Source organism: Drosophila eugracilis, unplaced genomic scaffold (assembly GCF_018153835.1).
Source record: "Drosophila eugracilis isolate 14026-0451.02 unplaced genomic scaffold, ASM1815383v1 contig_2065, whole genome shotgun sequence".
Classification (NCBI taxonomy): Eukaryota; Metazoa; Arthropoda; class Insecta; order Diptera; family Drosophilidae; genus Drosophila; species Drosophila eugracilis.
In genome coordinates this window covers 46,352-61,765 of record NW_024572939.1, presented here as the reverse complement: position 1 = coordinate 61,765, position 15,414 = coordinate 46,352, and the positions used below count along the sequence as shown (strand labels likewise).

The 15,414-nt window shown below is 45.7% G+C and overlaps 2 protein-coding genes across 2 annotated transcripts; one reads left to right on the top strand and one right to left on the bottom strand.

Annotated features, from left to right (window-relative positions):
- Positions 1 to 2,813: 2,813 nt before the first annotated feature.
- On the top strand, positions 2,814 to 4,092 carry LOC108103403 (proline-rich extensin-like protein EPR1). Its single transcript, XM_017208860.2, is given in 3 exon segments — positions 2,814 to 2,924; positions 3,065 to 3,557; positions 3,560 to 4,092. Coding segments are annotated over 3 exon segments (870 nt in total). The 5' UTR covers positions 2,814 to 2,921; the 3' UTR covers positions 3,934 to 4,092.
- Positions 4,093 to 4,541: 449 nt separating this feature from the next.
- Positions 4,542 to 14,709, bottom strand: LOC108103402 (remodeling and spacing factor 1). Its single transcript, XM_017208859.2, has 8 exons — positions 14,225 to 14,709; positions 13,507 to 13,688; positions 13,004 to 13,450; positions 9,707 to 12,946; positions 7,842 to 9,561; positions 6,188 to 7,742; positions 6,032 to 6,135; positions 4,542 to 5,811 (listed from the first exon to the last, which is right to left on the bottom strand). Exons 1-8 carry the CDS (start codon positions 14,463 to 14,465, stop codon positions 5,315 to 5,317), a joined length of 7,986 nt encoding a protein of 2,661 aa, XP_017064348.2. The 5' UTR covers positions 14,466 to 14,709; the 3' UTR covers positions 4,542 to 5,314.
- Positions 14,710 to 15,414: the final 705 nt, after the last annotated feature.

Sequence of the window (15,414 nt, the reverse complement as noted above, 5' to 3'; positions counted from 1 at the left end):
CCAGGCGAGTTTCAGTGTAGAGAGCGGTGCTCTCAGTAGAGGTGGGTATCAATCGATAGAAGCCGATAGCGCTATCGATTGTGACGATGTGACAATGAAAACGGAACACATGTATATGTTCGCCGGAATTGCTACAATGCGCTAGCAAAAGAATTGAAACGGTGGGATGTGATACAAGAAAGGCTTTTTAAGTATTTCATAAATTCAAACTATTTTTTCTTACACCTACACAACTTCGTGCATCAACCGTTGGTAGACCGAGTGTTGTATAGATCTCAATATAATTTGGCCGTTCTATCTGGAAGAAGTCTTCTATCACTCCGATACATCTGAAGGGTATTAAGCCCCCTATTAAAAAGTCAAGTTTTTCTAAATTGCTTGAAATAAGTCCGGTGTTAAAAACTATAGTTTAGTACATGGTCTCATGGATGCGAAACCCATGAGTTGGTATATCCCATTCATCAGAATCGATTTTCCTCATCCAAAGCTGAAACTCGACAGTAAAAGTTGTCTTGGGGTTTAAAAACGGTCAAAAGTGGTTTTTGAAAAAATAAGCTGTCAAATATAAGTCATATAATATAAAATCATAATAAACTGAAGGATCCTTTAGTTTGGTATATATCATTTGTTGGTCCAAAAATTACTGTTATTAGCTAATAGGAACGCAATTAGAACTGAAAGGACATGAGGGCCAGTTCTTGACCTTTTGGATCAGTATATAGTGGATTCTATTTTAATGGGAGTTCAACATGAAAACCCTAGTAAAAGGATCGATCGCGTTCATGCAATCTTCGGAATTCGAGATAAGAGCGGGGGAATTAGTATAAGTATATTGGTATTTAGTCATTTTGATGGCTATACAGATGCACAAATAAAGACATTAATAGCTGAGCTTGTTCCACCCGCCAAAAAGCTCTAATTTAAGCTCGGCTTAGGTTTTCGGTGGACTCGACTAATTAGAGTCGAAGATGCCGAGATTTGGTATGCCACTGGATTTACATTATTTATTATTAAATTGGGCAATATTCAAAATGATAAATTGCGTTCGAATGATAATTTGAGAGGGTGCATCCATATGGTATTTTATATTTTTAACCATTTTCAGATTAACGAAGGCTTCTTGGCAAACAACAATCGAAGTTTGATATGTTTGCTGTGCATAGGTTGAAGATTTACTTTTTTTTCGTTGGACGTGGTTAGCTAATTGGTTAATTAAGTGAGACCTAGGGCAGAAAGTATCGACAAAGATACATACATTTTTATGCAAGCCCAGCCATTTTGACCACTTCGGTATTTGTTGCTGAGTGAATTTTTTAAATGGCATAATTAAAACGGATTACGCCTCTTCTGCTGTCCATCTGCCCCTTGCTATTCAACAAAAAATAAATAAAAATATCATACCTGATATTGGTAGTTTGAAGTAGGCTAAGCAAATTCGCGATGCCTTATGAATAGACTTCGCCTAAAGAGAAATATGCTTTCAGATGCTGCATTTATGCATTAAAAAATTAACAATATGCAGGGGCTTCGATTAGTTAACACAGCAAAGACAAAACGCAAGTTGGGACGTTTGAAGGTCACATACAGACCACATCTGCTCCGAATTAAATTAAATCGAATTTCTCAACAAATTGAAAGTGTAATTTAATCATTTTGTATTCAATATATATTTGGTAGAGAGGTTTTTTATATATAGATATCGTTATGTTTATTTATTTGTTTATTTATTTTTAAATAGCTTTATGTTCATATTTTCTCAGTTTTATATCGAAGAGTGGGAAAAGTGCCACCTCACGGCTGAGCAAAAAAGACGAAGAGAGCCTCCAAAAGTGAAATTATTGAAATAAATATTGCGCGTAAAATGGCCATCAAACGCCTGCTTTGGTGGTTTACACACGACCTATAGGTTGGACAGCCCTGATTTAATACTCATGTTCCTACCAGCATTTAGGCCTGCGCAGCTTTTTCGGTTTCGTTATTTACAAGCTCACTAAAGTCGAGCTGGATATCCTTGAGCGCTCGGTCGAGCATGTAGTTTTTGGTCATTAGCACCGGCTAATAGCCAAACAAAACCAATTTCCGCTAACTGCAGTGGCGAGCGTAGATCGGTTGACCTTTGACATTAGCCGGTGGAGGCCCTTAAATCGCTGCGTGGCCAGCTGCCCCGCATGCAAATGAGTGTTGGCGTGTCCCGTGGACGCCGACGCTCGTCTGCCTCGGATCGCGCCGGCCTGCCCTATTGACATTGCCAAGCCCATCCACATTTCCACCGAGAGCAATGAGCGATTGCCGGCGGCCAGCCACGATCTTAACCCCTTGCTGGGCACCGTAACCGCGTCCCACTACATTTTAAGATATTACCATTTTCTGATACATCTTAATACCGTTATTAACAAACATAAAGCATAAATATTTTACTACGCTTTCTTCATAGTTTTCTAAATCCCCAGAAAGAAATTGTGGTCCCAATAGGATTTGGTTCTCAAAATAATAGAAATTTGTAACCTGTTTTTATAGGCCTTATAATAAAAAAAATTAAGAAAAACAACTAATAGCAGAGATCCACAACTCAATTAACTTTTAAAACTGATTTTCCATATGATTTCTTGAATATGATTTCTTAGATATGTATCGAAAACTTTCCTGCACAGCTCAGCTTTGATTGAATCCGCTCGCCCAACACCTATCGCAGGGTTAAAGATCTCTGCTCTACTCTCTCGAGACCCTCAGCTAAAACGCGAAGTCGCGAAGACAGGTAAGCAGCTGGCCCAATCTTGGTTCAGACGTGTTGAACCCGGCTTTTCGGTATAAAAGTGCCGGCCCATCTGCAGTTGGTCATCATTCAGCTTCAGCGTCTTGCGACCAGAGCTTACCAAAGCAATCCAACGAACTTTAAAAGCCCAATCAACAAATCAACAACAATGGTGAGTACTCACTCCACTGGGTAGATCGTCGATCGAGATAGCCGCTGACCTTGGTCAACCGCTCACCTTGGCCGTCCGTTAGCACGTCTCGTATCCCGAATGGACACATTGCTCAGTGTTTCCCGGTTTCCTTCTTTCAGAAACTCTTCGTGTTCGCTGTGTGCGCCATTGCCTTGGCCTCCGCCGATGTTTCCCATCTTAACCTGGGCAGTGGTTACAGCTACAACAAACCCACTCCTACCTTTAACATCCCCTCGGCTCCGGCTCCGGCCTACCTTCCTCCCGCCCAGGAGGTGATCTCTGCACCTGCTCCTGTGTACTCCGCACCAGCACCAGCTCCAGCCTACTCCGCACCAGCCCCTGCACCAGTTTACTCCGCCCCTGCCCCAGCACCAGTCTACTCTGCTCCGGCACCTGCTCCTGTCTCGGAGTACTTGCCTCCTGTCCAGGACATCCCGGCCCCAGCTCCAGTCTACTCGGCTCCTGCACCCGCACCTGTTTACTCCGCTCCTGCTCCAGCACCCGTTTACTCTGCTCCTGCTCCAGTTCCAGAGTACCTGCCCCCTGTTCAGGATATCCCGGCTCCAGCACCAGCTCCAGTGTACTCCGCTCCTGCACCAGCTCCTGTCTACTCCGCCCTGCACCAGCTCCTGTCTACTCCGCTCCAGCTCCAGTTCCTGAGTACCTGCCCCCTGTTCAGGATATTCCAGCTCCGGCCCCAGCTCCAGTTTACTCAGCTCCTGCACCCGCTCCTGTTTACTCCGCTCCTGCTCCCGCACCTGTTTACTCCGCTCCTGCTCCCGCACCTGTATACTCCGCTCCTGCTCCTGCTGCAGAGTACCTGCCCCCTGTTCAGGACATCCCAGCCCCAGCACCAGTGTACTCTGCTCCCGCGCCAGCTCCAGTTTACTCGGCTCCTGCACCCGCACCTGTTTACTCTGCCCCAGCCCCAGCTCCCGTGGAGTCAGGCTACCAGTACAACGTGCCCGCCAAGCGTTTCCGCTTCTAAATGGGCTACAGGTGAACCCCAAAGAGCAGCCATTCGCGAAACGACGACTTGTTAAATTAACAAGCGCTGTCACCCATTGTTGTTGAATATTTGTTGTTACGCAAAGTTCCCGTTGAGATTTTAGCTAATAAATAAACATAAAAATTATTAAAATGTAAACACGGCCGCTGTTAATTGCAGATGGATCGAGCGGGCAAAGTGTTGCGCGATCCGCGACTGCTTTTTTATATTTAAATTCGGCGCCATAAAGCCTGGTGAAAGACGAGATCAGCAGATTCGCAGATATACAAAGATGACCTCATATGTAGGCCATAACTGCGTTGGCAAACTTCGTTGGTAGCTTTCATTAAGACCACTCTATATACTTGTAGGTCGATTGTATGAGGAAAATCTCTTTAGAGCTAGAGATTGACCCTTACACTTTGTACTTCAGCTGAGTCCCCGAGTTCAAATTATTTCCCAATATCTCTCCATCCTTAGCTTGTGATTTCCTTTCTTTTGTATGAAGTGTAGCTAAAAATTGTGGCAGGCGGAGGTTTAATTGATCAAACGATTAGCCCAACAAATTTCGTTAAATGTCTTTAATTGGAAATTAATAAAACAGGTGGTTTTTAATACTTGCAACTAATGATAAATAGTTTTATTATGAACATTAGGCTTTCGTCCATCTTTGACTTTAGTATACCATTGCCATACTATATAATGGCAACGTACGTATAATTTCAGAAGTTTGCACTGCATTATCGATTCACTTGCTTATTTAATTAACTCAAACTTTAAATAGTGTACAAGCCTACGCAAACCAGCTTTTCATTGTATTTAGTGTGTATTTATTGACTACATTTATGATCATAGGTTTCTTTTATTTATGTGTAATATTAATGGTATGTATCATATTTAACTTATCCTTACTTGTTAGCCCAAAAATATACAGCTAAATTAGAATACTAGAAGTAGATGCTTGCTTAAGCTAAACATTAAGAGCACGAAAGAGAACCAAGGTAAAGTAAGGGTAAGGTTTAGGGCCAAGAACGACAAATAATCGTCAAGGTTTTTCTGTGGCTTTCAATTATAACAGTACATTAAATTATAACTTAAAAACAAAACAGTTTGCTTTAAATCAATCAATCATACAAATTCACAATTTTGTAATCGATTCAACATTAACTGACCACCAGAGCGGCATAAAGAGTATCCTTGGACACCGTTTAGAGAATTAGAATCAGGTTTTTAGCGTTACTCTTCTGATTTGGATTAAACATAATGCTACTAAAAATAAATTAATGCCAAGATTGCTTTCTAGTCCTTAAATGAAATTTCTATATTATCTCTATAGATCGATCGTTATATACAAAGTCCCTTATGCGCCAGGTGGCGTTTGTTATGTGTCATAATCATCCTGTTGCGAGCTGAAGTAGCTTACCAAGCCACTGAACTCGCCAACGGCGGCAGCTCCCGTTCCCGATGACGGAGCTCGAGTGTCATGGGCCGATCCCGAGTCATCCTCGGCAAGAGCGGCCGGAGAATTTGTTGCTTCTGGCGGAGTCGATACTTCAGCAACTACAGCAATCGGCGATTTTCTGATGGGGTACGCCTCAAGAGTGGTCAGCTTTTTGCCGGTTATCACAGAGGCTACTAATGGCTTGTGGATGCCGGTATCGCTGGTTATTGCAGATGGCGGTGCGGCGGGTGGTGGACCTGAAGACTGCGCCGTAGGTCCTGGCGGCAGAGGCTTTCCATGCGTGAGAGTGGACACTGAGTGGTTCGTTGGCGTGAGTGTCGGCGGAGCACTTACGATCACTGAACTCGGCGCCGCATGAGCAGGTGGTGTGGTCAACGGCGGAGGCGGGGGATAGTAACCATAAGGGGAATACCCACCTGCAAAATATTAAGTTATGAAATGCTATTACTAAGATGGATTTTCAGTAAATAAACGGGAAAAGGTCTGTAAGTTGGGCAGTCTACTTTAGTTAATAATTTTACTAATACATTTATTCGTATTTAGTAGCGAACTCACTTTCTTTTCGATTGAGATTTAGTTTAGCCAAAATACTAATTAAATGTAAGCGAAAACAAGTTAGGGATTAATAATTCTTACGTGGTCCGGCCGCATAGTCAACAGATCCAGGACGCAATGCTCCAGATCCTGGTGGTCCACCGACGCGAGGCGAATAATTGGGATTACCATAAATTGGCGGGGCTCTGTAATAAATCCGGATTAGAAATGTTTCTAGCGTAAATAAATGTGGCCTACCTGTAAGGATTCAAGTGAGGCGATGCATGTCTCGCTGGCGGTGGTCCGGAGCCAAAGACACCTCCCATTGGAGGGCCAGAAGGGCCCCCGTGATGATCCGCTCCGTGAAGGTAAGGCGGCCTTGAATTGGACGGAACACCGCTTGTCGTGGATGTGGATGGTACAGACCCGCGAAGTGGAGGCGGTGGTCCATATGTAGGTCGCAAGGATGCGTGGGGTGGAGGCAGACCTGGCGGCAGTTGCGGTCGCAACAAGTGTCTAGGAGGTCCCGAAGATGATGAGGGAGAACGGCAGCCAGTGACGGCGGAGCTAGGCTGCTGGCCAGCTACTTGACCATAAAATCGAGCCAACTCCGCGCTACTTGGGTACATTCCACCGGGCGGGCCGTGACTTCGTCCATGGGGCAGGTGCGCCGGCATTCGCGTAATCACAGAAGTTTGCGGAGTGGGAGCATCCTCATGCGGCTTAAAGAGCGGCGGACCTTTGGCCTTTTCCGGAGGAGCTGGTACCGGAGTTGATGTCGAAGTAGCTGCCGTAACAGCCGCCGCTGTTTGTTGCTTCTGCAACTGATCCCTAAGGGGTGTAACCTTTTTTCGTCTACCTCTTGGTTTGGAATCAGTTGCTGGGTTCCCTGCAGCTTTGTCGGGTGGACGAATAGAGGCTGCCGATTGTATTAGATGAGCAGCTGCCGCTGCAGCCGATGGCATGGACATGACCAAAGGCAGGTGTTGTCCAGATCCGGGGCCGGCAGCATAATTAGCACAACCCAACGGCTGACCAAGGGGAGCAGAGAGCGCGTTTTGCAGTAGGTGCATGGCCTGAGGTGGGGGGACAGTCTGCGACAGATGACGCTGTAGCATGGGATGCATACTGTGAGGTGGATGGGGAGGAAGCAGTGATGAGGGGGGATGGGTCTGGCCGGCCGAGAGGGGAAACTGATGGCGCAAAAGCGGCGGATGGATGGTGGGCATGGGAAGACGTTTTCGGTGTGGCTCCTGCAAGCCTGATGCACTAGGAGATGGATTTGTAGATTGAGTCTCAGGCGTAGCCTTGCTGGTTTGCTTGGACTTGGAAGGCGTAGTGCGCAGGACCTCCTCTGCTCCAGGCAACTCTCGAGCTGCGACCGCCGCACTGAACTGTTCTTCCTCCTCTACCATTCGTGCGATAGCGTCCTCCATATCCTCGGGCAAATCGTCAGGCAGCTCAGCATCGTCTAGCTCGGACTCGTCCACGTCGTCTAGATCGCCAATTGTCTCTCCCTTCCGTTGCAGGTAATCGATGTCCAGCACCTTGGCCTGCCGAATAACTGAGAGCGGCACTGTGGAAAGCGAATCACCTCCTGCTGCCTTGCCTGGTGTGCGCTTTTCCGGCGCAGTAGCTCCCGATTTTATAGGTGTAAGACGTGGTGTAGCCGCCAGCTTAGCGCCTTCAGAATTCTTCTCTGCCAGCATACGCTTGATCTCCTCCTGCCGCTGAATGAATTTTTGACGCTCCTCGGGCGGCGTGTCAGGTCGATGAACGCCAGGCTTGATCCCGCCATCCGAGCTGTCGTCGTCTACATCAAGGATAAAAAATACAAAAATTAGATTTCTAACCACTTTAGGGATATCTCTTTTCCTGAAAAATTTCGAACAAGCATAAAGTTTGTACTTACCGTCCTCTATATAGGCGTATCGTCGTCCTCGAGTCCGAGTGCGATCGTCAGATGCGGCACCGTCCTCTTCGTCGGAGGACACTGTTTTTTTCTTTTTTGCCTTGCCTTTTCCTTTTCCTTTGCCCGACTGCGTGGCGGATCCACTTGATTTGAGAGGTTGGGAGCGAGGCTGCTTTCCGGAGCCTTTGCCCGATAAGGGCGCGCCCCCTTCGTCTTCCTCATCCTCATCCTCCTCCTCTCCCAAGTCGCTCTCGCTGATATCATCATCTGAGTACTCCAGGCGCTTTACCTTCTTTGCAGCCTGGGTGGCTAGCTTCTTTAATTTGGGAGATTTCCTGGCGATGCCCGCCCCCGAACACGACTTCTTTACCGCAGCAGCCTTTTTCTTTTTGGAAGAAGGGTTCCAGGCACCATCTTCACTCTCGGAAGTGGTGTCGTCGCACAAATCGGCACTGTCAACATTTTCAGATAACTCATTATCGTCGTCATCTTCGGTTTCTGTTTCCGTGTAGTCCGAATCCTCCTTCTTCTTCTTTTTTGACTTTGTGGTTCGCCGTTTCTGTTCCTCTTCTTCACTTTCGTCGCTCTCTTCCACCACAAACTTTCGATCCTTCCGCCTTTCACGTGCAGCTCTCCTGGCAGCCTTTCTCTGCTTTTTCCCTCGGCCAGGTCGTCTATACACCTCCAAACTAGAGTCTGAGTCACCGGATCCGGACTGTGAAGTATCTTCATCCGAGTAACTGGAAGTTTTGAAATCCTCATCGCTGCCGTGATCTTCCTCGCTACTAACATCCAAGGTTGTTAGTTTTCGAGGCTTTTTCTTGGCAGGAGGTTGCTTGAACTTGTTGCTACGTTTGAGGGGTACCTCGTCTTCCGACGAAGACGGGCTACTCCCGCTGGACTTGGCCTTCCCTTTATCATTCTTATCGGTTTTCTTTTCGTGTGCCTCTCCTTCCGCAGGGAGATCTTCACGCCGTGCCTTCTCCTTGTCCGCTTCAATTATAGTGGATATGTCCTTGCCACGGCCAAGATTTCCAGCTCCGGCTACCTCGTCCATCTCCTTTTTTAATGCCGAATTGATAAGGTCGTCATACTCATTAAGCCGATAGCTCACATTGATCTGGCGACGCTTACGCAATTTGTATATGGGTTCATCGTCGGAATCCGAGAAGCTGCTGCTATCGTCACTGCTTGAGCGGGATCCAGATCCAGACCCGGATCTAGAACCACTACCAACGGATTTCCCGTTACTGGAGTCGGACTCGTTACCTCGGCGGCGCCTAGTGCCCCGCTTGGCAGCACGTCTGTTACTGCGCCCATCTCCCCGACGTCTCTTAACCTTTTCAGCCTTTTTGACCACTTCATTGTCGTTTTCGTCATCATCCTCTTCCTTTTCTCCGTTGGAATAATCGTCCTTCGCCGCCAGTGTGGCTGCCTCCTGCTCCTGCCGCTCACGTTCAGCCTGTTCCTGAGCCAAGATTCGTTCCTGTTGCTTCTGGGCTACTAATGTGTCAAACTGCTGCAGTTGACGCTCCAGCGCACTTATGAGCTGCTCCTGCTGACAGGGAGGGCAGTGCCAGTCGCCTTCGGGAATATAGAAGAGCACTGGCGAAAGGCAGGAGCAGTGGTAGCCTTTGTTGCATGCGGGAGTGTCACAGAGCAGAATCCACTCGGGGTGGTCAGACTTACCGCATTTCTGACACGCCTCTTCCGCATCCTCCTGTTAATGAAATGAGTTTACAACTTTACTCTTAATTCGATAACTAATTAAGTAAAAATGTAAATATAAACGGCTATAGTAATTAAATCAGTTATATATCAAAATTTTATAGATTGGTACGGTTGGTCTACAATAGGATTCTTACCTCCTCGAGTTCATCGGCGTTTTCCTTGCGAACGGTGCGTGCCCGCTTCATCGGCACAACCTGGGACTCATCTTCAAGCTCGGATTCTGGTGAAAATTCGTGGTCGGAGCGGAAGAGTGGCGAACCAGGATCTGTTTCGTAGTGCGGTGGTTCCTCTTCCTCCTCCTCGCTTTCCTGCTGTTCTTCTGAGTCAGACGACCAGCCATCCTTGCCAGGACACTTTTTTTTCTTCTTGTTTCTGGCCTCCTCCTCCGCCTCGCTGGCCTCCGTCTCAGATTCCTCTCCCGAGGGCTCCAACACTGTAGGATCTGCTTCCTTCTCGGCCTTCTTTTTCTTCTTAAGTTCTTGCTTCATGCTTCGCAGGGCCACCTCCTCTTGCTTGCGGCGTTCCGCTTCTTCTTTGATCTTCTGCTGGGCAATACGCCGAGATTGGCGGACTGGAGTCTCAGAGTCGTTGGTCTCAATGATATTGGTGGTATCCACCTCTCGCTTTTTTCGCGGGCCTCGACCCCGTCCCACCTTAGGCTTTGACTCCTCTTTAGGGTCTTCCTTGATTTCCACTTCCTCTGGTTTCTTTTCTTTCGCTAGTTTTTCCCCTACTGGATCCTCTTTGACTTCTGGTTTGAGTTCGGTAGTAGCTTCCTCATCATCAGCAGATTCCTGGTTCACCTCAGCCTTTACCTCTGTCGCCGTTATATCTTTGGCGATACCACGCGTCCTTTTTGGCTGAGGTAGCTCGGAGTGAACGACAGCAGCCCCACCTCGACGACCAGAACGACGACCACCCTCCAATGGAGGCGATTGGTCTTTTACAGATAACGACTCCTTTACAGGCAATGCAAGTGGATCTTTAACCTCCTCCTCGATATCCACTTCGTTGTTGCGCTTTAACTTCTCACTAACGGCGGAAATTGGAGGTTCACAGGGAGAGGATTCTTTAGAAAAGGACTCCTTGGTGTCTTCGCTGCTTCGGCGCTTCCGATGACGTTCCTCTGGGTGACCAAGAGTAGGATTGGGTGCTGAAAGGGCAGGTACAATGGTCTCACTATTTGTTCGTTTTCTGGGGATAGCCTCCTCTTCACTTTCCTCCTGCCGCAGTTGAGTCAGGAGATTTTTCTTTAGCGGCTTAGTTACCGGCGATTTCTTTGGCGGACTAAAGGAACTGGTTGATGGTGTTGTTTCTCCAACTGTTTGAAGCGTCTTCTCGACGATCTTTTCAGTCGGTTTATCTAGCATGTCCTTCTCTTGAAGGTCCCTCTCCATTGTTTTCTTTAACTTCTTTTCAATAATTTCCTCCAAAGTAGGTTTTTGTTTAGGGTTAGGGGCAACAATCTTTCGCCGGCTGCGCGTATCCTCCTCTCCGCTGGACGATGTTGTTTCCTCTATCAGGGTCTTTTGCGCCTCCACCTTACGTCTGGCCTCTATGTTAGAGGTCTTCGGTCTCATTTTAATGCGCTTGCCCCCCACATCTATATCATCCAGTGCCGGATCGTCATTCTGCGGCTCCTCCTCCTGCACTTCGCTTTCAGAGGTAGAATTCCTAAGAGCGGGCTGAGAGTCATTAAGACGCCTCTTGCGGTTTAAAAGCGAAGAAGGTTTAGGTAATGAACAGGTCTTTTCGCTTAGGTTTGGTTCAACATCCGGCCTAGACTTAACAATACCCACGTTGCAGTTTTCATTATCTTTGGACAACAGGTTTTTGGAAGGGCTTGGAACTTCGTCTTGTATATTTTCCTTTAACCTGTCTTCTGCAGAACAGTTCTTGATTTCAAGAATTGTGGTCGGATCATTATTAGATCGTTCCTTGGGAGGATCAGAGGCTTGGTTCTCACTTGAAAGTGTTTTTTCAACACTTTCAAAGCATCTTTCAACCTCTTCTGGCTTTTCTTTTGTTTCATGGCTTTTACAAATTTCAATTTCTCCTACATTGGGCTTTTTTAATGATTTCAAATTAGCTGATTTAATTTGCGCTTCCGTTCCAAGTGTACCTTCCGTCGTTTCCTTAGCCCATGTACCCGATTCCGACGCAGGTTTTGTTATCGCATCGTTTTGGTTCAGTTTATTGGCTTCAGCTTCATTTGAAACATTGTCATTATGTACCGTCTCGTAATCTCTATTCGAAATATCTTGGACAGTTTGCAACGGCTCTTCCTTTTGGGAAGATTCGTTTTCAGGTTTTAGGGGACCATTTTCCTTGACGATTTCTTCTTTGATGTTTTCTGGGTCCTGGTTCTTAATTTGTTGTACGACTAACATATCTTTTTTAATATTCGGTATTCCATCTTTTATTTCTTCATTCTGTTCTTGTCCTTTGCAGATTGCCTCCTTTTCTTCGATCACCTTTACTTTGAATTCCTGCTCCGTTTTAGCCGTTGTGCCGGATTTCTTCACTTCGGAATGTTCTTCTGAGATTTCATTTTTGATAGCTTCTAGGTTTTTGTTAGTCTCCTTGGTTGTGGGCGCTGTTGCAGCTTCGCAATGTGCTGGAGGGTCATCGTTGCCATTTCTCGGCGGAGTTCTTTCCCTGCACTTTTCGCTCTCTCCATTGATTTTCTCGTCGCTTAAGCTGTCGAAAATACTGCGCTTTGCTTCCGGTTTTGGTGTTTGCTTCATGGGACTCAGCTTGAGACATCCTGGCTCGCCAAAGAAAAAGGTGGCCTTAGGCTCTGGTAAGTCTTTGGTTGTCTCCTCAACGTGAGCTTCGTTTTTTCCATTCCCCACAAGACATTCTGCGCCCCATCCTTCTCCCATCACATGAAGGACAGGATCTAAAATGCTTTCACTGATCTCTAGTTCATTCTCGTAACCGATGTGGCCCAGATAACCACCCATAAAATGGTGAGGAAGGGCCTCACAGTCGCGTCCGGACCCTTGGCCCCGAACGACTATTGTTGGATCATCGATGGATTCACTAACTTCTTCCTCTTCATCGTCTTCTTCAATATCCGCGGCCGCACTGTCGATATCCTCCTCCTCCTCTTCGCCCTCGTCCAGCTCAGAATCCTCATCGTCCTCTTCCTCCTCCTCTTCTTCTCCAGAGTCTCCTTCATTTTCTTCCTTGGTGCTTTCGTAGCGACTCGGCTTCTTGATGCGTTTGACATCCAGCAGTGTAGGCCGGTGTTTCTTCTGCTGCTCATCCTGGGATACTGTGGGGCTACTGTCCACGTCTTCAATGGAACGCTTTTTGGCTGGAGCTGGCGAAGAGCTGCCCCCTAGCTTCGCCTGGCTGATGAGCAATGGCTGTAAAAGCAATAATTCGGAGCTAAGTCGAATGCTCTTTAGATTTTTCATACGCACCTTGACTTTTTTTGACTTTTGTTCCTCCAGTTCGGGAGAGCGCAGTTTAATCTTAAGATTGGGCACAGTTTTACCAGACTCCTCTTCTTCCTCCTCATCCTCTTCTTCCCTTTCCTCGGGAGGCGGAGGTTTGGCAGGACAACTGTTGCTACTGCTGGTGTCTTCGTCAGCCTCGCCAATGTCCTTAGAGGGCAGCACCACTTCGTTTCCCTTAAGCCTGGCAATGAGGTTGACAAATTCTTCCCGATTCGTGGCCACCACCTGCCAAATTTCCTCATCCAGATGCTCCTGGTAGATACGCAGGTTGCAGTCGGCATCCTGCGTCAGCCAGTAGGTGTGCCCCAACCGATCCCGCCCAATCGGATCCGAGCGTAGAGTGTCTGCATTTAAGGTAAGGATGTGGGCCCGAAACTTGGCATTGCGCTCGAACTGACTTTCGAGGAGTTCCTATAGAAGTTTATTATTTAGCAGTCTTAGCCAATGGCATGAATATAGCCCCTTACCCGAAATATTCGTAGCTTGACCTTTAGGCTAGAGTTTTTATATCCGAAACGTTCGATCTCCCAGGCATCTTGCACAGAATAACCGAAGCAGAACTTGCTAAGGGCCGACTCCCAGCTCTTCTCGTGGACCGTCTTGCGCGTTTTCCGGAGCAGCTTAATGTGCAAGTCCCTCAGTTCGGGAACTGCAACGATGACCAGTAATTGTATATATTTAATGGAAGGATCTTCTCTTTTTAAAAATTTTTCGAAACTAAAAACTATCGAAACATATTTTACAGTAACTTTCGAAATCATTGGAAGTCAAAAATTAACTTTATTATTCCAAAAATTAATTTAATTTTGAACACATACATTTTAAAAAAGATAGAGCTAAGCTAATAGCAAAAATTTCCGAAAAACACCAATGTTTTGAAAATATTTACATCTCTCTTAGATTTGTTTTTGTTTATTGCACTTGTCTTGAGAGGAAAACAAAATAGGCTCTTAAAAAACACTCTCTCTTTTCTTAGTCACTCTCTTTCTGGCACAATAGGCATTTTCTCATCAAGGCCAGCTAAGAGTATAGGCAAAACACTGCAGTTGACTAATTCAAAAACAGTATTTTCAGTTTCCCCGTTGCTTATCACACAATAATTGACCAAGGAATAACTTTATTTGGCTGGACAAAACCTCTTTGCACTTTGCACACTCACTCACACCTACCCGAACTCTCACTCACCTTCGTTGTTGTTTGTCAACCACTCCTGCAAATGCTTGAAATTCGGCAGGCTGAGGCCCAAGTCCTTCGCGAACTTCTGAAGGAAGGCACAAATCACCGCAAAGTCTGGATCGTTGGCGCACGTGTGCAGCGTGGAGGTAAGGGCGTCGTCGTCCTTGCATTCCTCCGATATTGTCTCCGCCGGAATCGGATTCGGGAGCGGATTGCTGGTCGCCGCAGCCGCAGCTGAGGACGCCGCCATTTTTCATGCGTCCCCGAGAAAGAGTGAAAATTCGTAGGTTGTATACTACTCTGTCAAAACCATACAATTGGCACTGAAATCGCAAGGCATTTGTCTGAAGCTCAAGCTTTTTTGTTGCACGGCACTGGGGGGAGTCGATATTTCATATTTATGGCCGCGAGAATGCGCTATTACGGGCTTAAATCGTACTTTATGTCGAACGAAAAGGTTTTATTTTCTATTTTGAGTTTCAGTGTGGACGCGTCCCCGCTTTACGAGAATACAGCAGACAGAAACTACACTTGAAGCGAGTTGGCAGCTTGGACGTTGATGGAACCAGTTCCTAGTATACATCGAAGATATGCGAACTATTTTCAGTATCTTTTCTGTTTTCAAATTATATAGTCGGATCTCACTGATTTTTATTCTCTTTGAACCCAAGATAAAATTATTTTGCCTCTGGATAAAAAAAAAGTTATCAAAAGGTATATTAAATTATATAACATCAAGAGATTATATTAACAACTACATAATATAAAAAGTTTTTGTGGTGTTTGGATCCAATATCTACATTTTTCTTGTAGGAAGAAATTACTTTACTAAATTGATAAATTTGAGATGACAATGCAATTATATCTTCAAGCATAAATAAACCTAACTATGTTACTATATTATCATAAATGTTCTTTTTCATATTTCACATTTTTTATAGTTTTCAGATAACTTGTAATGAAAAATTCCTAATTAGAAATATTATATGAATTGAACGCACAAGTATACACTATACAAATTATGGCTACGAAATGATACAATGAATACGAAAATTAAAAGTATTTCTTATAATGTACATAGGAGAGGGGCTCAATTATCTGTTACATCAAATTTTTTCGTATGTATTACTTTTTAACGGTATATTCGGTATTTTTGAAAATAGAACTAGTTCAGTTTGTGCTCACCAGTTCCAGAGCGA